General features: G+C 32.5%; 4 protein-coding genes across 6 annotated transcripts; 1 reads left to right on the forward strand and 3 right to left on the reverse strand.

Annotated features, from left to right (window-relative positions):
- Positions 1–406: 406 nt before the first annotated feature.
- Positions 407–7152, forward strand: LOC107947216 (ubiquitin carboxyl-terminal hydrolase 9). Of its 2 annotated transcripts, none has more exons than XM_016881793.2 (14): positions 407–540; positions 864–1033; positions 1200–1460; positions 1800–1944; positions 2273–2332; positions 2409–2504; positions 2586–2978; positions 3098–3238; positions 3779–3949; positions 4393–4650; positions 4744–4892; positions 5426–5944; positions 6054–6324; positions 6423–7152. In XM_016881793.2, the coding sequence occupies exons 1-14, from the start codon at positions 457–459 to the stop codon at positions 6585–6587; spliced, it is 2883 nt and encodes a 960-aa protein (XP_016737282.2). In that variant the 5' UTR covers positions 407–456; the 3' UTR covers positions 6588–7152. The 2 variants fall into 2 exon arrangements, with proteins under 2 accessions (XP_016737282.2, XP_016737283.2); XM_016881794.2 differs by lacking the exon at positions 407–540 and adding an exon at positions 562–769.
- Positions 7153–7167: 15 nt separating this feature from the next.
- On the reverse strand, positions 7168–9649 carry LOC107947217 (glucan endo-1,3-beta-glucosidase 11). Of its 2 annotated transcripts, XR_005921969.1 has the most exons (4): positions 9099–9649; positions 7920–9007; positions 7589–7743; positions 7168–7378 (listed from the first exon to the last, which is right to left on the reverse strand). XR_005921969.1 is itself a non-coding variant. In XM_041107525.1 (3 exons), exons 1-3 carry the CDS (start codon positions 9148–9150, stop codon positions 7675–7677), a joined length of 1209 nt encoding a protein of 402 aa, XP_040963459.1. In that variant the 5' UTR covers positions 9151–9627; the 3' UTR covers positions 7168–7674. The 2 variants fall into 2 exon arrangements, 1 of the variants encoding a protein (XP_040963459.1); XM_041107525.1 differs by having other exon boundaries at positions 7168–7743; positions 9099–9627.
- A 930-nt stretch (positions 9650–10579) lies between these two features.
- Positions 10580–13818, reverse strand: LOC107947218 (granule-bound starch synthase 1, chloroplastic/amyloplastic). Its single transcript, XM_016881796.2, has 12 exons — positions 13317–13818; positions 13165–13245; positions 12892–13080; positions 12755–12818; positions 12570–12670; positions 12372–12481; positions 12033–12276; positions 11774–11950; positions 11499–11690; positions 11320–11406; positions 11108–11236; positions 10580–11007 (listed from the first exon to the last, which is right to left on the reverse strand). Exons 1-12 carry the CDS (start codon positions 13650–13652, stop codon positions 10891–10893), a joined length of 1827 nt encoding a protein of 608 aa, XP_016737285.1. The 5' UTR covers positions 13653–13818; the 3' UTR covers positions 10580–10890.
- Positions 13819–17334: 3516 nt separating this feature from the next.
- Positions 17335–18411, reverse strand: LOC107929475 (uncharacterized). The gene is made up of 2 exons (XM_016860906.2): positions 18079–18411; positions 17335–17732 (listed from the first exon to the last, which is right to left on the reverse strand). The coding sequence occupies exons 1-2, from the start codon at positions 18346–18348 to the stop codon at positions 17622–17624; spliced, it is 381 nt and encodes a 126-aa protein (XP_016716395.2). The 5' UTR covers positions 18349–18411; the 3' UTR covers positions 17335–17621.
- Positions 18412–24452: the final 6041 nt, after the last annotated feature.

Genomic DNA, 24452 nt, shown 5'->3' on the forward strand with positions numbered 1-24452 from the left:
TTTGGTCTTACTTTTGGAGTTGAACAAATTTTTTGTTCTTTGTACACTGCAAATTTGAAACATTATTCGATCGGTTAATAAGAGTATATATCCCAAGATGTGGGAGATGAATTTATATTTATAAAAGCAAATAATAATAACTCAAAAAAAGAGAGAAATCGAAGTCTTATGTTAATTTTCTTTTCGGCCAATCAAGTTTTATGCTTATTTAGATATATTCTTTTTTATTATATTGAAAAAATAGAAAAAAAGGAAAAGAATGGTCATTTTCTATAATTAGCAAGTGGAGTATTTGGGGATTTTCTTACCTTTCTCTTTACTTTGTTAAAACAAGAAGTTAAAGTATATGATTTGGGTTAAATATAATAATCTAATCTTCACAGGTGAAAGGAAAACAAAAACAAGAGAGAAGCAAAAGAAATAAAAAGAAAATATAAAATAGTTTTTCAATCTATTATGATTTGGGTAATATCCCGTTTTATTGTTGAAGCCTATAAAAAGGTGAGTGACTCAGGAAAAGACAAGATCGTTGAAAAGACGGTAAGTTTAAGTTGGCTGTCTTTTGTCCAATTAACTCCATTTCTCCTCCCCCAATAATCCCTCTCTCATTTCCCGATCTGCTTTAGCTTTAGGGTTCTCCACAATATTCAATTTTCCCTTCTTTTTTTAAAGAAAGAAAGATATACTTTGTTTTCTAATTTTCTTACATTTATTCGTCGACGAACGAGCGATTTATCTGTGCTTTGATTCTGATCTCTCTAGGACCTAGGTGTTACAAATCTGCTTGATTTTTGGATTGGAGATTTAATTGTTGTAATTTTCTTTTTGGTTTAAAATGAATTTGTGATTTGGTTGATGTTTAGGGTGGTAATTCATCGATCATGACGATTCCAGATTCGGGATGCGTGATGGAGAACGGAGCGAGTTGCTTGCCGTGCACGCCCGAAGAAGAGAAAAAGATCGTTACTGATTTAAGAAACGAATCCGAACGTAATTTGAAAGAAGGCAACTTGTATTTCGTTATTTCTAGCAGGTCCGTTTTAGAGGATTTTCGACCTTTTCTTTTCTTTTTCCTGGTTCCTATCTGGAACTTGAAGAAATGATTTGATTTTTTTATTAAACTTAATTACCTGTTTTTTTAATCATTGTATATTAATTAATTGTATGATTCAGCTTTTTTTCTCTTCATTTTCTGGCAGCTGGTTTCGAAAGTGGGAGAGGTATGTTGGAATAGACGGTGATGAAAATTTGATTGGGAACCAATCTTCTGATTCTCGGCATATCAATGGAGCTTCTTCGGTCGTGGCAGAAAGGCCTGGCCCTATAGATAACTCTGACATTGTTGAGAATGGAAGTGATAGCGATGGCAAGGGAAATGACATACAGCTTCGGAGAATGTTAATTGAAGGGCAGGATTATGTTTTGGTACCACAAGGAGTTTGGGAAAAGCTTCACGGATGGTAATGCTTCACCTCTTCCAATTTTTTTTGCTAATATACATACTCTGGTTATAAATTTTCAAGTTACCAAACAGCGTGAAGATCTATAGCCTTTTAATGAGTTATTAGCCTTTTTAACTGGTACCTGTTTGATGCTTATTCACGTTAATTGAAATGGACAGACATACAAAGGATATGTGCATGCATTATCTGCCACTGTAATTGGTTGATATTTTCTTCCTGGTTAAAGCAGTATATGCTACTGACTTGATTATATACCATACACCTGAATGTACCTATCTTTGCTTTACTTATTTGAGAAGATATCTTGTAAAATTTGCTTTTTATTTTAACATATAGGTATAAAGGAGGGCCAGAATTGCCTAGAAAGATGATTTTGCAGGGTGTTTATCATAAAAAGTTTGATGTGGAGGTTTACCCCCTTTGTCTTAAGTTGGTAGATTCCAGGGATGAAAGTCAGTCAACTATATGGTTAAGCAGAAAGGTATGGCTTTCATTTTGCATAAATTGGTGGTTTGTCCATTCTTTTGTTGCCTTGGTCTGGCCAAATGGAGGATAATAGTGATAAAGTATCTCGTTTAAACAGGTTTTAGTATTGACATCTGTTCATTGTAAGTTTTGATGTCTAGGACAAAACTGGAAATCCTTCCATTTCAAATCAATTGTTAAAATGATCTGGAAAAGCCTTCTGGTTTCTTAAGTCTTATTTTTTTAATGTCCTTGAAATTATGCAATTTTGTTTTATTAGGCCATGCAGATTCTAACGCCCTTTTTTCCTCACTTCTATTCTTTTGGTTGGATGTAATGTTTAGGCTTCTTTAACTGAGCTTTTCCAGAAGGTCTGTGCACTTAAAGGAATAGAGCAGGATAAGGTGAGCAAATTGTTTTTTTTTTGATAATGTCTTCCGAATAAAATTGTTTGCTTACATGTTTTGGTTATATTACTAGGTTCGCATTTGGGATTACTTCAACAAGAGAAAGTATGCACAGTTGTCTGTTTCAAACAAAACCCTAGAAGAATCAAACTTGCAGATGGATCAAGATGTGAGCATCCTTTTGTTTTCCCTTCTTGTTTTGCTTCCTAATTGTTCTCCGTTTACCTGTATGTTTGCTGAAACATTACAGATTCTTCTGGAGCTAGTTGATGGACATCTATCGTCAAAAATTGGCATGGATTCTACAGGAAATGACCTAGCTTTGGTTTCCTTGGAACCTTCAAGATCACCCTTGACAATTGCTGGGGGCCCAACCTTGTCCAATGGCCACTCAGGTTACAGATCAAATCTGTATCCAGGAAGTTCCTTAGGCTCAGGATTAACAGATATGGATGATGGTTTTGATGCATGTAACTCTGCTAGAAAAGGAGAGAAGGGGGGCTTGGCTGGATTGCAGAATCTAGGAAATACTTGTTTTATGAATAGTGCTCTTCAATGTTTAGTGCACACGCCCCCTCTTGTTGAGTATTTCTTGAAAGATTGCAGAGCTGAGATCAACACAGACAATCCTTTGGGAATGCATGTAAGTGTGCTTCTATCAATCAATTTCTTTTGTAGTTTAATGTGAATTATGGTTTGGACAATTTTGATACCTATTCTTGGGCACTCCACAAAGTCTCTAACATAAGTTTACTTGTGCAGGGAGAGCTTGCTCTTGCATTCGGTGACTTGTTGCGAAAATTATGGTCCTCAGGGCGAACTGCTATAGCTCCACGTGTATTTAAGGGGAAACTTGCTCGGTTTGCACCCCAGTTTAGTGGTTACAACCAGCACGATTCTCAAGTAAGTATTTTCCGATGTTTGAATATTTTTTTTTTCTGCAATGTTGGGAATTTAGTAGTATAGAGGAGTGGGAATTATATGCTAGAGTCTGTTTAGGGTTTACCATCTCTGTTACATTGAGAAGACATCGGTACGGGTGCAATATATGTGTTGGACATGACTTGGAGCTTTCCAAGTCGGCTTTTTCATGTTTTGGCTTTATTTTGTTGCAATCAAAAGAAGCAGCAGCAAAATAGATGAAGGGGGCTGACTTGTTGTAAGAGAAGAAGAATGGTGCATGCTTAGAAAAAGGAAGAAAAATGAGAAGTTAAGCGCATTAGGGTAGTGAATGCTTAAAGGATCCTAAGTTTTAATTTTTAACTTCCAACTATTCCAAGGCTTAGCATGGAGTATATATATTTTGCATTATACTTTAAATGCAATTTAAGAGTGACTTATGAATGTTGGTTGAATGGTATCTATATGTAACTTTTCAGGGTTACATTTTTTTTATCATATTTATGTTTTGTTTTCCCTAATGATGGAGTGTCCTTTCTTTAGGAACTGCTGGCTTTCTTACTAGATGGGTTGCATGAAGACTTGAATAGGGTCAAACAAAAACCTTATATTGAAATGAAGGACTCTGATGGTCGTCCTGATGAGGAAGTTGCAGCTGAGTGTTGGAAAAATCATAAGGCGCGGAATGACTCAGTAATTGTGGATGTTTGCCAAGTGAGATATTTCTTGTTTTGCCTGAATTCTTAGATTTAGAGTTGCATATAGTAGTCTTATTTAAAGTTATGTAGGAGAGTTAATAGTGGTATCGGGGTTTTTCTTGGGAGATATAATTACTATCTACAATTTGTTGCCAGTGCCATTCTAAGCAGTTTATGATCGATTACTTTTTCTTTTTGGGACAAATTAGAAGGGCCTTTTTTTATATATCTGTCATTATATAGCTTTTCCCATTCTTTAATATTAGGTTATATCTCAGATTTAGGTGCCTAATGCTTTTATTGTTCCGTGTTTAATATATCCCATGCTTATGTAGTTGTTTTCATTCATCTAGCATGTCAATGATACATGACTTAAAGTTTCTGTGCCTAGCAATTAGGCTGATTTTCCACTTTGTTACTAACAATTGGAATATTGTTAATAATGCCCCTGCTTCTCAGGGTCAATACAAGTCTACACTGGTTTGCCCAGTTTGCAGCAAAATTTCTATCACCTTTGACCCCTTCATGTATCTATCATTGCCACTACCTTCAACTATCACTAGGACAATGACAGTGACAGTTTTTTATGGTGATGGAAGTCGTCTACCAATGCCATTTACGGTTTCTGTGCTGAAAAATGGTTTCTGCAAAGATCTCCTTTTGGCATTAGGTACTGCATGTGGTCTGAAGAGTGATGAAAGCCTTATGCTTGCAGAGGTAAACATATGTTGAATTGATTCTTAATTTATTTCTAGCTGTTTAAATTATACATTCTCTTGATTGGCTGAAGTAGTAAACCTTCAATATCAGGTGTATGAAAACAAGATTTACCGATATTTGGAGATGCCTTTGGAGCCATTGGCTTCGATAAAGGATGATGAGCATATTGTGGCATTCCGGTTTCAAAAGAAAGAGATAGGGAAAACTAGGCTAGTAATTTTTCATCGATGGCAGGAAAAGTAAGTTTATTTATTTGTCTCTCTAGCTATTGAAATTTCCCCAAGCAGATTGTATTCTTTCAATCTGATTTACTACATGCAGTATTTTGATATTTTAGAATATTAAGGGTCCATCGTTTCTCTATCATTGCAATTGTCTACTGATTATATATTATTATCTTTTTATTATTATTTCTCAAGTAGTGTTTATATCTGTCCACACGGTTCATCCATTGACTGTGCACACCATGTGGAATGTATTTGTTTAAGAAAATCTGTGGAAGGGTTCATGACTTTTACAGTGCACTAGGCATTGAGGAATGGACTGTTGTGGTTCGTATTTTTCCTTCAAGTATTTGGGGGGCAGCTGAAAGTTGTCTCATACCAATCTGTAATAAGCTGAGAGAGAAAAGGAGGGGGGAGTATATTTCTTTTATGTTTTGGCGCTTGTTTTTTACTTTGAGGGATATGAATATGTTGAATAAGCTGGTATTCTTCTTTGCCTCTTTTCTGTCTTTGCTTAAGATTTTGAACCAATATATTGGACTTTCCAGGGCAGAGCTTTTTGGAACTCCACTGGTTACTTATTTGGTGGCGGACCAATCAAGTGGAGCTGATATTGAAGCCGCTGTTTCTAAAGTATTGTCACCTTTCAAAAAAACTTCTTCAGCTAAGGCTCATGTTGGTAAGGAAAATGGCATTCTCTTGGATGGGCTTGATGAAGAATGCAGCTGTTCTGATGCTCAGTCAGTTGAGAATGCAGAACTTGAGGGTACTTCGTGCACAGACTTGTCAATTCCACTCCGTCTGACCGATGATAGGGTTATGAACTTCAATGCTTTTAAGAAGGATACCCTCTTTGAATCAGGGAAGATCATAGGAAAGCTCTTAAGGGTTGTACTAGATTGGACTGACAAAGAACAAGAGTTATATGATTCCAGCTACTTGAAGGACATTCCCGAGGTTTATAAAGCAGGGCTTGCAGCAAAAAAGACCCGGCAAGAAGCCATTTCTCTATCTTCATGTTTAGATGCTTTCTTGATTGAAGAACCCCTAGGGCCTGATGACATGTGGTAAGTGCTTAAAGCTTGTTCAAATGGATTTCAGATGATAATGTTGCAGTCTCACATTACTGTAACCAGTACCGACCTTAATATGTTATGTCTTAAATTATTAATGCAGGTATTGTCCTCGTTGCAAGGAACACAGGCAAGCTATAAAGAAGTTGGACTTGTGGATGCTACCTGAGATTATTGTTTTTCATTTGAAACGCTTCACTTATGGCAGATACCTAAAGAACAAGATTGACACATTTGTGAATTTCCCAATTCACGATCTTGATTTGAGCAAATATGTCATGAGCAAAGATGGTCAATCTTATTTATATGAGCTATATGCCATCAGCAACCATTATGGTGGTCTAGGTGGTGGCCACTACACTGCCTATGCTAAGGTAAACTGATAATCTAGCTGATTAGTGTTTTATTTGAATTTACGACATTTGTATATCCAATGATTATATTTGAGGCTTTGGTGTTTCCACTTCTCCAGTTGATTGACGAGAATAGATGGTATCATTTCGATGATAGTCACGTCTCTGCAGTCAACGAATCCGACATCAAGACATCAGCTGCTTATCTCTTGTTCTATAAGAGAGTTAGATCTGAATCCAAAGTGGAGGCAGGAGAGGCATCACATAGTCATTCCATCTCTTAAAGATCCCGATGAGTGCAATCTCCAATACTATTGCCTTATCGAGCTGCCTCCAATCAAGGATTGGCAGCCGGCCTCACCTGCAACAACCACTGTTATACTACAATGATTTTTACTTGTCTGAGCAGAAGCTGAGCGAACCCTCAATGTTATAAAAGATACGATAGGTGAGCCTAACTCGGAAACAACTCACAACGAAGCAGCGGCGCAATTCAAAGGTAGGGGCAACTATTATTATTAGTTCTATTAAATTTTTTTAATTAATTTTTTTTGAAGGAAATTTTGGGCAGAGAGTACTAGGTCTGCTTGCTTATGTAGTTCTTAATTTGTACTATGAGCGAGTAATAGTAGCCAATACCCGTCTATTAAGTATTTATTTAATCTTTGAAGCCTTTAACGAAGCCATTTAATTATTATTAATTTTTAGGGATGCCTATAAATCTTGAAAGATTGCCCTTTACAGTGTTGCTCTTAGTGACCCTCTTTTTCTTGTCAGTCTTGAGAATTTTGGACTTGTAAAAGAAGAAAATAAAAAGTAGAGTTATCTAGAATCTTATTCTTAATGAAACCACTCTCTACCAACTGATGATAAATTCATTATTACTTTTATTTTAATCACTTTAATATTATTATTCTGATGTATGGAATCAAATTCTAAATACGTAAATAAGAAAACCCTGAATGACAGTACATCCTGTAAAACTATAACCAAAAGGAAGAATGAAACCATAATCTATACTAGTAATCAAAAACAGCCTGCAGTCCCTCTCTCTCAATCACCAAACCTAACATCCCTGCAAAAGACCAAAAGAAAAGTGCAGAAAAGATGCTACTTGAGTGCCAACTAAAACGGATCAAAAGCCAACCAAAATCATGTTGTCAAATACCCACCCACCCACCCACCATCACCCAATTTTGATTTTTCGGGCCGACATTGAAGACAAAGTTTGATGATATTCCCTATAAACCACTGTTGGCGTACAATCAAAGAAAAAGAATTTTACCTTTCTCTAACAACCAAGTTGATGCCGTTCATTCCCCCTTTTCCCCTTAATATCTGATAAAAAGACCTTTCGAAAGCTTTGAATTACTACACCAACGTTTTAATCAACAACAGTGACGCCATCATCAACGCATGTCCCACGAACTTACGTCTTCCCTGTTATCAATCAAACCACAAATTCAAGAAAAAAACCCAGTAAATCTCATCATGCCACTGTTTGTCATTGTCAATAGGCAAAAAGAATCCAATGAATCTCGTAAATCTTAATTATATAAAACAGAAAGAAAAAAAAACCCACAATTAAAAGCGGGGATTTTTGAAAAAGCTCTTACCGTCGCTGAAGAAATAGACAAATAACCAGTTGATGAACTCGTCGGAGAAAACGGCATCGTCACCTCATTCCCGATACTTCCACTGGCGGTATTGTTATTAGTAACACCAAGAGCATAGGCCGGTGTTCCATCAGGCTTAAATAACCCATAATTCCTCTCTGAAGTTGGACCTGGTTTCATATTCTCATTAAACAAAGCAAAAACATATATATTAAGATCCGAATCCGGTCTCAATGGAGTCCCTGCGTTTTGAGACATCAATTTAATCAAATTCCCATTGTATTTCTTTGCATTATCGGGTGTAGCCCCAGCTTCGTCTTCATCTCCCTTTGTTGGCCACCCTGTTTCTGATATATGAACTGGGAGTTTCTCGTAACCCAACGAAGCTAAAGCTGAGTAAACGGAATCGATTTGAGCGTATAACATGTTGTCGTAGTGTAAATTCGTTGTTGGATCTATTACCCCTTGGTTTGGTTGAAACAGAACAAAATCCAACGAAACTTGCTTCGGGTTTCCTTTATAAGCAAAGAACGGATACGCATTGATCAAAAAAGGTGACCCTGTTTTTTGATGAAAGCTCAATGTTTGGCTCAAAATATCGACTAAATCCTCACGGAAAGCTCCGGCTGACGGCGGAAAAGAGGTTTGTAGTATGCCTAAAGAATGCGCTGTGGTTACTGTCACCTGTTTGTCGAGCCCGAGGTTTACAAGTGCCGTATGAACGCTTTGCATGGCCGGGACGAGGTTATCGGAAAGATTAGTGTCGTTGAAAGTGAGAACCTCGTTTCCGACAAAGATACAGGTGATTTTCGTGTCCGGTAAATGGGCTTGCACGTTTTGTTTAACCCAATCTTGAGCATTGTTCGGGTCTCTCATCTTCTCCAAGTCCCCGTTGCCTAATCCGATCATGAATTCAACGCCGGAGTTGGCGAATGCGCCGAGCACTCTCGGATCTGCATCGTAAAGTTTAACTTTGGTGACCCCAATAGATTTCACGAGCGGCACTACGTTTTCAGGGGAAGGAAGATTGTCTGCTATTTGCCCGTAATTGATCCCAATCGAATTAACCATAATTGGAAGCAAATAAACTGCAAATTCGAAAACCCAAAACGAGAAAAAAAATCAGCAAGATCCAAGTAGATAATAAAAAAAACCAACCAAAGAAAGTAAACCCACTACCTGAAATCGAAAGAATAATCGAAGCATAGCTAAAAATTCTCATCAACTCCATGAAAACAGAGCAGAAACTAGTAAAGAGTGACGAGTGTGTAAGTAAAAGCTGTGAATTAGTCACCAAAAGCGTTTGAAGATTACAAGACAACGAAATAATAATAATAAAGAGTTTTTTTGAAGTGTTCTTTGCTTATAAGCTATGAAATTAGAACGACAACTATAATGGAGCTGGTGGGAAAAAAAAAAGTTGATAAGGGCAATGATTGAATGAGAATTCTCGCACTGTTTTCTCAACAAGTGTTTTATGTCCACACGCAGTTGTTGAAACCAAACAAAAATAAAAACAAAGAACAGAGCGGAAAAGGGGTATAAGATCTTTTCTGTTAAGCTATAGTTGGGTATATGATGGATGCTAACAAATAAATTTAATGGAGGTAGAGGCGGTGAATTATATTGTTCCACTATTTTGGTTTAGATTTTTTTTTTCACGAACCGAGATATATGTAAAGTCAGATATTTCTTTTCTCAAAAGATTTGATTGATTATTTATGAATGAACGATCATTGTTTTATTGAATTTTTGTTTCGTATGATATCTTCTTCTTTTTTTTTTGTAGCTTCAACATCACTTCTCCCTCAATTTCCACATGGGTCGGCCTTCTACTTTAAGGTTTAGGGTTTATCAAGAAACTTATTTTTCAAGTATAAATTATGGTTTTAAGTAGCTGGTTGAAAATCATTTTTTAAGTATTAATAGCTTTATAAAAACAAAAACAAAAAGATTGAATTATATTAATTTAAAAAAAATTAAATTCGTAATGACTAGTTTTTAATTTAGGCTCTTTATAATTTATAAAATTTTAAACTAGTAATGATAAAGTTACATTTTAACCTCCAAAAATGATAAAAATTTGATTTAACCCTTTAAAGATTATAAAGATATAGGCTATTAAAATAGTGAAATTATATTTTTACTATCATAAAAATATACAATTTAATTACTGCCCCTCAAAAAAATTATAATAACATGTATTAACTTAATAAATTTTCTTAGCAAAAAAAAAAGTTTATAAATTTAATAACTACAATCCGAATCAGGATTAAAATTCAAAAAAATATAAAAACTCAAAAACCAAAGTAAAATATAAGGTTTAAAGCCACAATTTTCGTGTAGAATAAGGACTAATAACAAAATTTTGAGCTATAAGAGATATATATCTTTGCATAATATGTTACAAGTTGTTTTCAAGCTACTAAGTTATAAGTTTGAATCATTATTTATAAAATATTAAAAATTATAACTACATAAATGAATTCTAATTTAAATTTCGCTTGTATAATTATACCAAATTAAAATTTAATATAATGAATTAAAATTTATTTATAAATTTGATGTTTATCTGTATAAATAATAATTTGGTAAAATACAAATCATTTTATGTAGGATCCAATCCAAATAAATACGATTAAAGGGCAATAAAAGTCTAATGGCACCACAAACAAACAAACTTTATTTGCTCTCAGACATAATAATTTATAAAAACATACATATTCGGTGAAAATGGCTTCACCATTTTAGTCTTTGTGAAACTTTCACTAACACCCTGTTAGCTACTTAATATTATTCCTCTCTTTATACAAAAATCTCCCAACTTTTCACCCTCAACCATACCATTGAGTGCTTTATATCAGTCAATGCTAATGGCAGCCCCAAAACTTGACACAGCTACTGGTTTGCATTTGCTTGCTTTAAGAACAATTCCATATCGAAACATTTTATTTAGACTCCGAAGGGCAGTTCATGGGGTGGCAACATTTTCCTTGGCAAGTGGAGCAATCTCCTCGCCTTCGTTACCGGGTTCACTGCCAGCAACCTCCAGGCTCAACAACAACTTCTCCCACAGCTTTGATGGTCCCTGCATTGATCAACAAATTTCCCATTGTGTTCATTCTTCCTAAAGCTACAAATTAAGGTCACTGTCAGGTTCTTACGTGTACAGCAAGGAACTAACTAACCTTCCATGAAAGGTCTTGTGCCATACAGTTTTGGATCATTTCGTTCATGGTTGGAGTGCCATATGTTGCAAGAGCTTTCTTGACAGTCTTTGCCACCTTATCTAAATCACTTGGATCCACTGCATCACACTGCAACACAATATCCCATAGAGATTAATGGCCCTTCTCATAAGCCTTGCCAGTAATCTTTTTTAAAAAAAAAAAATACTTACTTCAACATTGAAAACTCCCATTTGAAACCCTGTGAATCCTTCCTTGACGGTGTCGACGAGTCCACCGGTTGAGGCAACTATTGGCACCTGTACCACAGAGCAAATAGTGTTTATGAGGTTTATAGATTCACTGCTTATGCAAATCCTTGAAACCGAATCAATTGGTCAAAAGCATTTACGGTTCCATATCGCATAGCATGCAACTGGATCAGACCGCACGGTTCGAATCGACTGGGGATCAAAATGAAATCAGAACCAGCAATTATCTTATGAGCCAATGGGACATTGAAATTGGCTATTCCTCTAGCTTTGTCAGGGTATTGTGTCTCTAAATTCTCAATCTGTTCCTCCATGGCCATTTTGCCCGTTCCCTGAAAGAAAAGATGTCACTGTTGATACCGCACTCATCGAGGCAACAGTAACTACTGCGACAATATAAAAATTTGACACTAACAAGGATTACAATCTGACAATTTTCTCTGATGAATCTCGGGATCGCTTCTGCCAAAACATCTGAACCTTTCTGCTCTTCTAACCTACCGATGAAGCCAACCACCGGAACGTTCCTGTCACAATGCAAGCCCATTTCTGCTTGAAGAGATTCCTTTAGTATAGGCTTTGCATCCATTACCTGCAATGAAAACTTATTATGGAACATGACTTTTAATACTCCACAAACAATAGATGAATTGGAAGTAATTCAAAGCACATACAGTTGAAGCATCATATTGGACATTGATGTGTTGGTCAGTGGCAGGGTTCCACTCCTGAACATCCATGCCATTCACAATGCCGGTGATGCCGGTTTTACGGATGATGTTATCAAGTTCAACGCCTTTATCTTCACCTGATATAAGCTCCTGGGCGTAGTATGGGCTTACAGTCAAGACCTTATCTGATTCTAGAATTCCAGCCTTCATCCAATTAATTTTCCTTCCCTTGATAGGCTTGGGATACCTAACGACCAAAACAATATCCAGCATAGATTTCCACGCAAGTGCAACAAGAAAAAAATATATATATATACATGAGCAGCATCAATGGTTTCGTACCCATCGAAGAAGTCAAACGAACTCTTGAACCGATCAGGCAGATTAAGAACAGAGAAATCCGAAAACGGAAATCTTCCCTGATAGGCTATGTTGTGGATGCAAAATGCAACCTGCCCATATTTTATCAAACACAAGGTAAAGTTTCAAGCTTTTCTGCATGATGAATCAAACAAAGGCCATCAAGGCATCAAACCATACCTTGGCATTCATGTAGATGCCCCTTGACTGGTACATGCTTTTCAAATAACATGGTAGAAGACCAGTGTGCCAATCATTGGCAATAAAAATAACATCTTCCCCTGCAGCAGATGGTAAAACCCTAAACTCTTAACTTTTATTAAACAAGTGTTGAAAAACTTACAGAGGGAGAGAGTCCTCCATACCATATGGTCCTGAGAAATATCTGTTGCTATTTAAATTCAGAACCTTGGGTGCTTCCAGAGCAGCCTGCAAATAGTGAAAACAGTGACATTACGGTGATAAAATCATAAGCTACAGTTTAACATTGTACAATTTATACCTGGCATAACAAGCTAAACCGCAATTGATTGTCTTTGTAGTCCACACCTGCATTAGGGCCATAGATTTTTGATCCAGTTTTGCCCCAAACCTTCTCGAGGAACATTGGGTGATCAACAAACACACGATCAACTCCACGTTTGTAACAATGGAAGAATCGAGCGGTCTCGATTTTGTCACCAACTTTTACCTGGAAATTAAGAGCTGATCCTCAAGAATATAATCCAAAGATGGTTCACTTTAGTTGAATTTAACAGAATAAAATAAACCTTACTTCAACTAATACACTGGTGTCCCATGCATCCATGTACTGATCATATCGAGGAGACACAGTCATAACACGATGTCCATTGGCCTTCACAAATGTTCAACACAGGCATTTATTAGTATCCCATCAAAATTAAGCTAAAACCATACAATACTTACCGCCATTGCAGGCGGAAGTCCACCAAGGACGTCGCCAAGTCCACCAGTTTTGCTCCATGGACCACACTCAGCTCCCACAAACACTAAGTTCAACCCTTCGCCGCAAATAATTTTGCCCCAAGGCCTGGGGTTTTCCTGTTTCACAGCTTGTCGGGCAACAGCCTTTGCATTGGTTCTCATCTGCAACCTGTCTAGCATGTTCAAAAACCTTAGACCATTGTGAGTAATAGCAGCTTGGTTCTTCATGCAAATCAAATTGGCGGCCTTAGTGTCTGCTCCATGGCTGTTGACTTGACAAACTGTAGAAACAAGGTGAGAGGCTGTCACTGTGGCCATTGCAAGAAGCTGAGACCAAAATGAAGATGATAATGAAAGCAAAAACAATTTTAACCCCCAAAATCCAAAACAACACAACTTGATTCAAAAACAAAAGAAGAACCAAGCATTATAAATTTTTTATATAGCATTAAAAACGTAACAAACAAGTTCGAAAATGTCTCGAAAGTCAAAAAATAGTATAGGATGATCAAAGAAGCAGAAACATATGCAAGTGGTTCACTGAATCTCTCAAAATCAGTTAAAAGAAAAGAAAATCTGAAGTCAGGGGTCACTTCAGATTTCACGCCGAGGATCAGCTAATTTGGACTGATTACACCACTGACCCTTACAAAAAAGCGTGGCATTACGAGAACAGTTGAGCCACCTTCAACAGTCCAAGTGCATCATCAACATCAGCTTCTTAAATGAATATGTTGCAAAATTTTGCCATTCTTCCCTCTTAAAAGGGTCCAAAAAAGTTTCTTCTTAAATGAAAATGTTGGTTTCGCCGAGATTTTTTAAGTTTAGTACTTGGCATATAATTTTTTTTAAATTAATTAATTGGTGGTGTTGAAGGAAGCCATGGGAATGCCATCATAATCTATGTAATGTACTCGAGTTATGCACTGCAGGGTGCCAACTTATTTTTCTGCTTTTTAGTGTACACCAATTCAATAATAATAATACATTTATTAAAAAAAAACAAAACCTTTCACTCCATCCACATGAATGAAACGAAATAATATGTTACTATAACAAAATCAATAATATATTAAACAATCTTACATCCAAATAATTATAATCAAAATTAATTGTCACAAAACATGACTAAATTGATAAGCATAACATATTTAAACCTAAATAAAAATAACTTAAATCAAAATAAATATAAACTAAGAAAAAACACATTGTTTATAGAACTTAAGTCACAAAAACTGCAAGACCGCAACTATACTATTAAGTTAAAGCTTAATCAATAAAAACTATAGTTTATATATATATAATGTCTGCTTCTATTTATAAATCTATAAAAAAATTGTACTTAAACACGTTTAAATTTATGTTTTTTTATTATAACAATATCCACTAATCTTGAATGAAAAAACATCAAATAAATTGTTGAAGGTTCCGTAGAAAAATATTATTGGGCATGAAATAGGGATTCTAGACCCACTGCAGATATCAGTCTCTCATCACATAATTGGACTTCCATGTTTTACCTAACCCAAAATAAATAAATAAAAGCAGTAACATTTTGTGGTTTGTTGGTTTCACATCTCTTTCCGATGCCAATGGCTTTTACCTAACTAAATATACTTTATATATAAATCGTAGCGAATGGCTTATGTTAGTTTTCACCATAAAACAAACTGTCCCCATAATGGTTTAGAATTTGTGCCTTTGCACTAAAGAGAAGAAAACATGTGTCTTAAAACATAAAGTACAGTGGAGGTTGATTTATGGGGTATTTCCTAATGGGTTAATATTGGTAAAAAAGATGACGGTAAGAAAAATGGTTTTAGAAACAAACAGTTTGGCCGCATTAGATCTTGTTCATAGAAAAGATGAGATGAATTATAGCAATGCTTTTACGAAACATCAAAAAAAATAATTGCTGGTAATTAAGAAAGTATCTCAAACATATGTTTCGTGAAGGAAATAATATGAAAACCGGGTCTTATTATCTTTTTATATCTACCTGATACATTTCTTCAAATTCCACCTGATGGTTTTAGAATGGTTTTCTACTTTTACCAAAAACGAAGAGCCTATCACGGGTGTATTCTTAATGTCATTTCAGAATATCTCTTTGTCACGTGGCACCTGCCCAGCACTTGAATTTATTGTATCTTGCTATTTTTGTATATTTAAAATTTTTATTCCCCTCTAGTTTAATTTTGCGCAAATTGATTTCTTTAAAATAATAAAATAATTTAAATCGTGTTAATTTTAAAAGTAAGTCATAGTGTTTAATTTTTTTGTCAATTAATTCTATGTTTTATTAATATAATAATAAATTTAATTTTTGACATTTATTGTTGATCTTGATTCTAAAATTTTTAACAAAATTAATCTTCATTAGATATCAATAAATTCAGAATTAAAATTAAATTCATAAAATTTATAAATGTGAGGACTAGATTTATTAATTTTTTTTAAAATTGGAACTATGTAAATAATGAAAGCTATTATACCAATAAAGATATTATAAATTGATAAAAGATATAAATATTAAAATTAATATGATTTTATTAATAGAAACCAATTTACTAATAATTGAAATTGGAAAGGCACACTGCTCTTTAATTTTAATGTTTGGTCCGCTTTATAATTATTTTTCTACTTTTTCTTTAAAAACAAAATAAACCCCCACTACCGAAAGGAATGGTTGATTCAATGTGACGTGGCAGTTGTGGAATGAAGCAAGAATCGCAACATTGGTGGTTTTGTCCCTATGCTATGTTTCAAATGAAGTTATCGATTGACGTAGGGGGATTCTTGGAAAGAATGTGCTATTTTATGATTTTAACTTCTTTTTTATATTATAAATGTTTTAATTTATTTATATTCATTTTTGCCGGAAAAAGTTGTTTCGACTTTGCCACTTTGATATACGTTTTCAATTTTAAAAGTAGATCAACAGCTACCCATTACAATTTACTGACAATAACAATTATAATTCATCCAACCATGTATATTATGTAATATATATTGAAAGGAAAGTTTTTATGATTTCAATTAAATCTGATTATAGGAAAGTTACTTACAACGTTTAATATATATTGAAAGGTAATGTTAAAAATGTTAAAAAATTTATTGTTTGATTCATTAAATATTTTTAATGATAATTTATAAATTTATCCTTATTTATGTATTTAATTTTTATAATAAACTTTATTATTAACAAATATTTGGATTAAATATTTAACAATAAATTTCAATTGATGGTTTTTAAATTATTTTTATTTTTATTTTTAATTGAAAGTAAAATTATTTCAAATTTATCTTGCATGTATTTTTTAAATATAATAATACATATAAAATCATGGATATGTATAACTTGTTTAGATAAATAAATAAAATGCTTGAAATCATGTTTTGTTTTAGCTAAAATCTAATCCATAGAAATATAAAAAAAAATAGTTGATTGTTCTAAACAAAACTACAAATAATTAAATTATAAGACCATAACTTGGAACAATTCTATCTATAATTTTAAAAAATAATAATAAATATTCCATGAAAAATACAAGTGCTAACTTAAATTTATATTTACTTGCAAATAATCCCAGTCGAAATAACAGAAAAAATCAAGTAACAAAAAAAGGTAATAACTTCTTTTTTTTATATATTTATTAATAAATTAATCCCCTAAACCAAAATATATAATAGTTTTAATTTTATCTTAATATTTTTTAACTTTCCATTATAAAAATAATTTTCTCCCATTTTATCATATATTTGTGAAAAAATTACTCCTCATAAAAAATTAAATTTCAAATAAAGTAAATAAAATTTCGCATACCAAACAGAATCATTTTTCAACTAATTAAAATTTCGAAAACATAAGTATTGTACCAAACGCTACTATTGCAGATACGAATACAAATTACAAAGTCGACAACTCATAATTTCAATATTTAATGTGTAACCTTTAGATTTATTTCCGTTATTAATTCCATTAAACTATAAAGCTGAATTTTGATTATAAAAATAATTTATTTAAAAAATACAGGAAATCAATAGGCCCTAAGGTATTGGAAATTCTAATTTCGACATCAAAATCAATCAGAATTCACAAAGGGTACGAAAACGACATGAAATTATAAAACAAAACCACAAAAACGGCACTCTAAATCCCACATCATATTCAAATATATTACAATTAAATTAAGAATAATTTTTTGGGAATGGGTTAGCGCGATTTTTCGAAAAATGAAAAACGGAACGAAAGTACGGCGTTTTTTTATGTGTCTATTCTCTCTTTTATCTGTGAGCTGTGACCAACGTCTCTATGAACCTTAAGCCATCAAACCGTGGCGCGAATTTCTCCCTTTCTAACGCCGTACGATTCCTCGACGCACTGTTCTGTGACTCCTACATAATCAATTGTTCCATGTTAAGATCAAGAACTAAATATTTAATTTAAAATTAAAGCAAATGAATCGTGCTCCTAAAGTGAAATTAAATAAGCAAATCTAGATCCAGAAGCAAGGCACTCGAATTAATAGATTTAAGCAGCCAAAATTTCCAGTAAAATATCTACTAAATTAAAGAAAAATAAACTTGAACAAAAACTAGAAAAGAAAAATCACGCATTAGACATTGGAAACGGGAATCAGTAAAATATGTAGCAAATTTCAAACGAGAAGAAGCATTTAGGCCAAATTTCTAATTTCTGTACGAAAAAAATGCTCTAATTAAAAGGGGGGGGGGAATAAACCTGGTTGGAGGAGGTTGGAGAAAAAGAAACATGTTGGACTCCAGCGGATGAAGACGAAGTGAGAGCCACCGTAGACGCAACGAGCACGGTAGCAACAAGAGGTCCAGATCCCTTCATTTTCCCGGTTTTTTTTCTATATCTGCGATCGAAACTCAGATAAAAAGTTGTTTTTTTGGAAGCTCCAATGACGAATGGGTGAAATCCGACGAACTTCGCCGGTTCCCGACCACCTGCTTTCCCTTTTTTTTCTCTTCCCTTTTGTGAATTCATATTAACTTTCTTTATGGACTGAGGCCCTTTATATTTTTCTGAAATTGCCACAACGTCCCAGCTTCTTCAATTAACGGAATTTAATTTTACTCTTAGGTCCGATATTATTTTCTTTAAAAAAAAAGAAAAAGAAAAATCAAAGTTGTGTACCTTTCTCTGCCACGTCGAGTATACGGCACCCTCAAATCTTCTTAACCAATAGGGAAGGAGCGCGTGTACTTAAGTATTGCCAGCTTGGCATGCGGAAAGTGACGGCAGCCGTTGGATGATATAAAAAGGACGGTGGCCTATACGTCTCTCCTAGTCTACCTTTGCTTTAAATTTTAATTAATTTATATTTATAAAAGAGAGGTGCGTTGATTGTAGCGAAAGGTACTGGAATCAAGCAGGCTCGTGTTTTTGAAAAATAGGTGGTTGTTGTTTGCTTAAGCTCGATACCGTCCGTGTCTGACTCAGTCAGTCAGTGAGTCAGTCAGTCCATCCCCTCTCACCCCTGCCTAGTGCTCCGTGTAGACCGCTCCTTTAATTAACTATGATTTTATTGGATATATTTATGGTTAAATTCTTCTATTAGTTCCTGTACTTTGCAATATTTAGTCCCTATACTTTTATTTGATCATTTTTAGTCTTGTACTTTTTGAATTGATCAATTTTAGTCCTTGTACTTTTTATAATTTTAAATTTTAGTCCTAACTCAAATAGTAGAAATTAAATATGTTTGGTTAAATTTAATTACTAGTCTTGTAGTATTTATACAGTTGTAGATTTAGTTCATTTTCTCCAATTGAATCATTCTAAGTCCCTATACTTTTAGAAATTTGAAATTTCAGTCTTAAAATAAATAAAAGTCATTAATCCATTAATTGGATTTTTAGTGAGTAATATGTGAAAATAATAAGCAAACATGACATTACGCAGATGATAATATATTTGATGCATCATATTTTGAAAATAGCAAAATTTTACTTAATGAATTTAACTACTATTGTTTGGTAAGAACTGAAATTTAAAAATTTAAAAAGTACATGGACTAAAAATGATCAAATAAAAGTATAAAGATTGAATCCATAACTTTTGCTAAATACAGAGACTAATAACATAATTTAACCTTTTTATCTCCAATCTTTTTCAATTTGGATAATGCGTAAATTAATCTCTCTCAAAAAATAGAGCAATTTATTCCATGTTAATTTTAAAAATGAGCAAATAAAGATAAATCACAACAATTGATGTTTCTCATCAATTGTAAATAATTTCGATTTATATATCAAGCCTTCAATATTTTATATATTCTATCATTTTGATCTTAATTTTAAAAGAATAATCTAGAAAAATATATAATAGACAAAAAGTGAAAACTTTGAAAATATATTAATATTAAATTAAAGGAGAGTAAATTATGCTAATTTTTTTTAAACGCAATAGAAAAAATTAGAAAATTTATTTTTCCTTTTAAATATATTCATATTGCGATCCGGTCAAATATTGCTGCCTCAAAAATGCAATTATTGTAAGCTAAAAATATTTGTAGTAAGTCCAGGTTTGGATCATATATATCCATATTTGAATAAGAATTCCAATTCAGCAGTTGCGGTTGAAAGGGTGGTCTCCGCGGCGTGCCTTGATTCTGCACGGAATATGGACCAATTGACATGTTGTATATGGACTTACAAATATTCTAAGTCATTAGCCAAGAACTTTGGCCGTATGAGATTATATTGTAATAATTGGGATGGAGCTTTCTAAGTATCTTCCTTGAAGGAGTTACCATTGTTTCTTAATTATTATTATTATAATAATATCAATTAATCAAATTTTAGAGGTTTAATTTTAATTTAATCATCAAAGATTTGGCTTAGAATATATGATGATCTTACAACTATAATATGCGGTCTCCATATATTTCTTACTTTAGTTGTTTATTGTTTTAAAGGTAAACTATATTATTAATTATTAAATTATGGATAATTTTTTGTTATGATTACTTAATTAAAAAAATTATAATTTAGTTATTAAATTATTTAAAAATTTTTATTTAAATAATTTGGTTGTTAAGCTTTTTTCTTGTAAAGTTCGTCAACGAGTTTCAAACGATAATTTGATGATTTTACAAATTGGTACTTGAGCTTGACACTTTTTTTTTAATGTGGTATATATGTTATTTTTTGGTCGATGTGGTACTTGTATTTGACAAAAGTTATATATTTTGGTGCCCAAAAGTAATGATGTTAACATTTTAGTGTTTGGTTCGGGTTTTAGGTTTAGTTTGATGAAAATTAATTGTTAATATTATTAGGTTTGAATTTTTCATGATTTTGTTAATTGTCAATTTATTTACTTTTACGTCTAATTTGCCAAGTATAATCTGATAAACAGAGGCGAATCTAGAGGGGAGCCGGCATGGGTCCGGCCCCCCTAAAATGAAAAATTATTATTTAGGCATTTTAATTTTTTTTAAAAAATTTTAAATTAGTAAAAGTAAAATTACACTTTGGCCTCCTAAAATTATAAAAATTCGTTTTAATCTTTTAAAAACTATAAAAATATAGACGATAAAAAATTAAAATTTCATTCGGCCCCCCTAAAAAATTGTTCTGGCTTCACCTCTGTCGATAGATGTGATTTAATTCGGGGTTTATGGTTAATTTAATAAAAGTTAATTGCTAATGTTATTAGCTAATTATGAATTGTCATCAAATTAACTCTAAAATCTGAATTAACGACCAAAAAATAACATTATTATCTTTAGATATCCAAATATGTAACTTTTATCAAATACGTATACGACGTTAAAAAACCACAAATGTTACATTAAAAAAATGAGAAAACTCAAGTTTATCATAAACAAATGTAAATATATATATGTATATATAAGCGATTTTATTTATTTTCATATAAAAGATTGTTACATTCTAAAAGTAGGAAATTAAAGGATAGGTGTTAGATTCTAAGATGTCACGTGACCTATATACATTTAAGACATTGTGCATCTATCGTATAACTTTTAAGACATTACGGTTGGCACACGGTTTTTGAGATCAAAGCTGTTTCTCTATGGTAAAAGTCAAAATATTCCATTTTATTTATTTCAAATATTATGTTTTAGTAATTTATGTTTTTATTTTATTATAAAATAGTTATTCTACCGTTAAAATATGTTACCTCCCGAATGGCAGTCTAACATGACAGTTAAAATAAGTTTTAAATGCCAACATGAATGTCCAACCAAGTAAATTAATTAATTTTTTAATCAAATAAATTTAATTAATTGAATTTTCTAAATTAATTAAAAGAAAATGTTAATTTGGTTTTTCGAAATAATCAATACTAATGCATCAAATTAATCCTTGAACTTGAAAAGAAAAATTATTGATCTCCTTTTTCTTTTAGTTTTCGTTTTCATTTTAACTGAAAAAGCCATCCATTTTCATAGTCATATTTGTTGAATCGAAATAATAGAAATCAAATTGAGTGCTCTATCAATCGGTTAGATTTTTTATTCAAAATGGAAGAACAAATGATCAATTCAATGAAGGGTCTAGGCATGAATTACAATAAGTGATGATTTTTTTATTCTTTACTTGGATTTTGGATTCAGATATTATGTTTTTTTTTGTGTAATATGATCCATCTTTTCATTTTTTTTGTATATGTGACAAATAAAAAAGATATGTTTCATATTTTTTTTATTTGTGTATTGTGGGCAACCGCAATAACAAACATGTATAGAGGTTGGTGTATGCATTTCTTCTTCTTCTTCTTCTGTTTTGCTATTCTCTTCTCTCTTTTTTTTTATGGTAACAAAAAAACTCAACTGTTACTTCTTTTTAAACCGGAAAATTTTGAGTTTTAGGGTAAAATTTTGCATTCTATTTTTAGAAAAAAAATTAACTTTTCTCATCCACATTGGCATTTAAAATCCATTTTAATTATCACGTCGGACCGTTGTTTGATAGATAACAGGTCTTAACGGCAAAGTGATCATTTCGTAACAAAACGATACCTTAAGTGACTAAAACGTAACAATTCAAACATAAGAAACTAAAATGTGACCTGAGACAAACAAAAGTGACTATTTTAGAATTTACCTTAATATTAAATGGTTGAAATATTAGGGTTGTGTTGGTTTTGACAAATCAAATTAAGAGAAGGTGCAAGTTGACTTTACAACGAATTGATTAGTTAATTTATGGTAATTATTTCGCAAAAGAATCTAAACAAAACTTGAGATCACCAATTAGATTAAGATAAAATCAGAGGGTAGAGATATTATAGTGCAGCGGTCAAAAAAGAATATGGTTTTGCTTTAATTAATGAAATTAGCACCGTAGAATTTGAGACAATACACTAATCAAAGAAATGAAAAATGTTTTCTCAATAATACTTTTAAAAAAGATTCCTAAATACAGAAATTCTTCAAACAAAATTTAGTGGCATTAGATATATTAAAAGTGCCATAAAGAAAGACCTTTACAGCAAAAAGATAATTTAGGCGAAGACGAAAGGAGTTGAAAGGGTCCCTTAAATTTTATCAAAATTTTGACAATTAAGATTTGATGGCTCAATTTTTTTTTATATATATATTTTTAAAATTTTACTATTTGTAAAATATTTATTTTGGAATTATAAATTTTGTGTCTAAACCTCATTTTCATTCATTAATATTAGTTTAATTTTTCTATTTTTTAATTAATCAAATAATTTTTGTTTTTTACATGTTTATATCAGTTTAAGGGAGGAAATGTTAGATGTTATTTTGAATAATTTGAGTATAGTCAAATGTTGTTTAGGTGTATCTGATTAGTTCCTATTTTCTAGGGATTTAGTATCAGCTTAGTTGCTATTTTCTTGTGATTTCAGTTGTACTTCAGCCTACATCAAGACTTGATTAATCGTTGAATAAATATGAGTTTTTGCCTTGTTATTCCTTAACAGTTTATATATTTGGATTCGCTTGGACTAAATCTAATAATTTTGTTAAAAAAATCTAAAAACAATCTGTTAATATATGTTTTTTCAGTTGTTGTTAATACTGATATTAAATAAATTGATCTTTCTAAAACAAAAACGGGACTATTTAATTCGTATTCATTTTGGAAATGAGTAAATAAGAACATTTAATTGCAACAATTAATGCTTTCCTTCAATTGTACATAACATTTATTGATATACAAATAAATTAAGCTCTCAATATTTATATATTCTTTAATTTAATCCTGATTCTAAAAAAAAAAACTATCTAAAAAATGTATAAAATTTAAAGCTCTTATCACACACCCAGTTGACGCAGATTACACCCGTGTTATCTTCAAATATATATAAATACATAAATAGACATAATGTATAAACCTTAAGGGTTAAATTTGTTATTATACCAAACTAAAATATGTAAAATTGTCAAAAATAATTAATGTTATGATTAATTATAATTAGATGCTTATTTTCGAAATCTAACAAAAATTAAATTATTTTAAAAAATTTTATAGAGACTAATTTGCTCGATATCAAAATTAAATACAGCAGAGGTTTTTCTACCTTGTATAACGCAATATATATATTTTGAATGGGTTGCTTGCTGGCTTGTTGCAAATTAAAGTGATGGCCTTGAATGATGGGTTTTGAACTTCCCTGGCTCATTTAAAGTAGTTTAATTTGTACTAAGCTCAATTTGAGATTCATTCGGAGTCGATCAAATGGCCGGATTATCCACTTCTGTTTGTTCATTAATTTTCCATTACCTAAAAGTTTTTCAAAATAGATTTTTTTAGGCAAGGATTTTAATTCCTAACATTATTTCAAGGGTTATTTTTTCCTTAAAATTTACCTAATGGAGAATGATCTAGAATTCATTATAAAGTTTCAAGCTTGAAGCTTTGGAAAACTGTACATGTCGGTTCCCTCCTAATTGTAAATTTGGTGATCAATCAGCATCAAACAGTCCTCTCAAAGGGCTCACAAATTTTGAGAGATGAGTTATCTTGTCAAAGATGTAACCATGAACCCATGAACAACGAACTATCTGTGCCATATGGCGACTTCTAACAACCCTTTCTGGGTCCGACCAATCAACAGCTTCAAATGACAAGCCGATATCAGTCCACCAC

This window comes from Gossypium hirsutum, chromosome D12 (assembly GCF_007990345.1).
Source record: "Gossypium hirsutum isolate 1008001.06 chromosome D12, Gossypium_hirsutum_v2.1, whole genome shotgun sequence".
In the NCBI taxonomy this organism is placed as follows: Eukaryota; Viridiplantae; Streptophyta; class Magnoliopsida; order Malvales; family Malvaceae; genus Gossypium; species Gossypium hirsutum.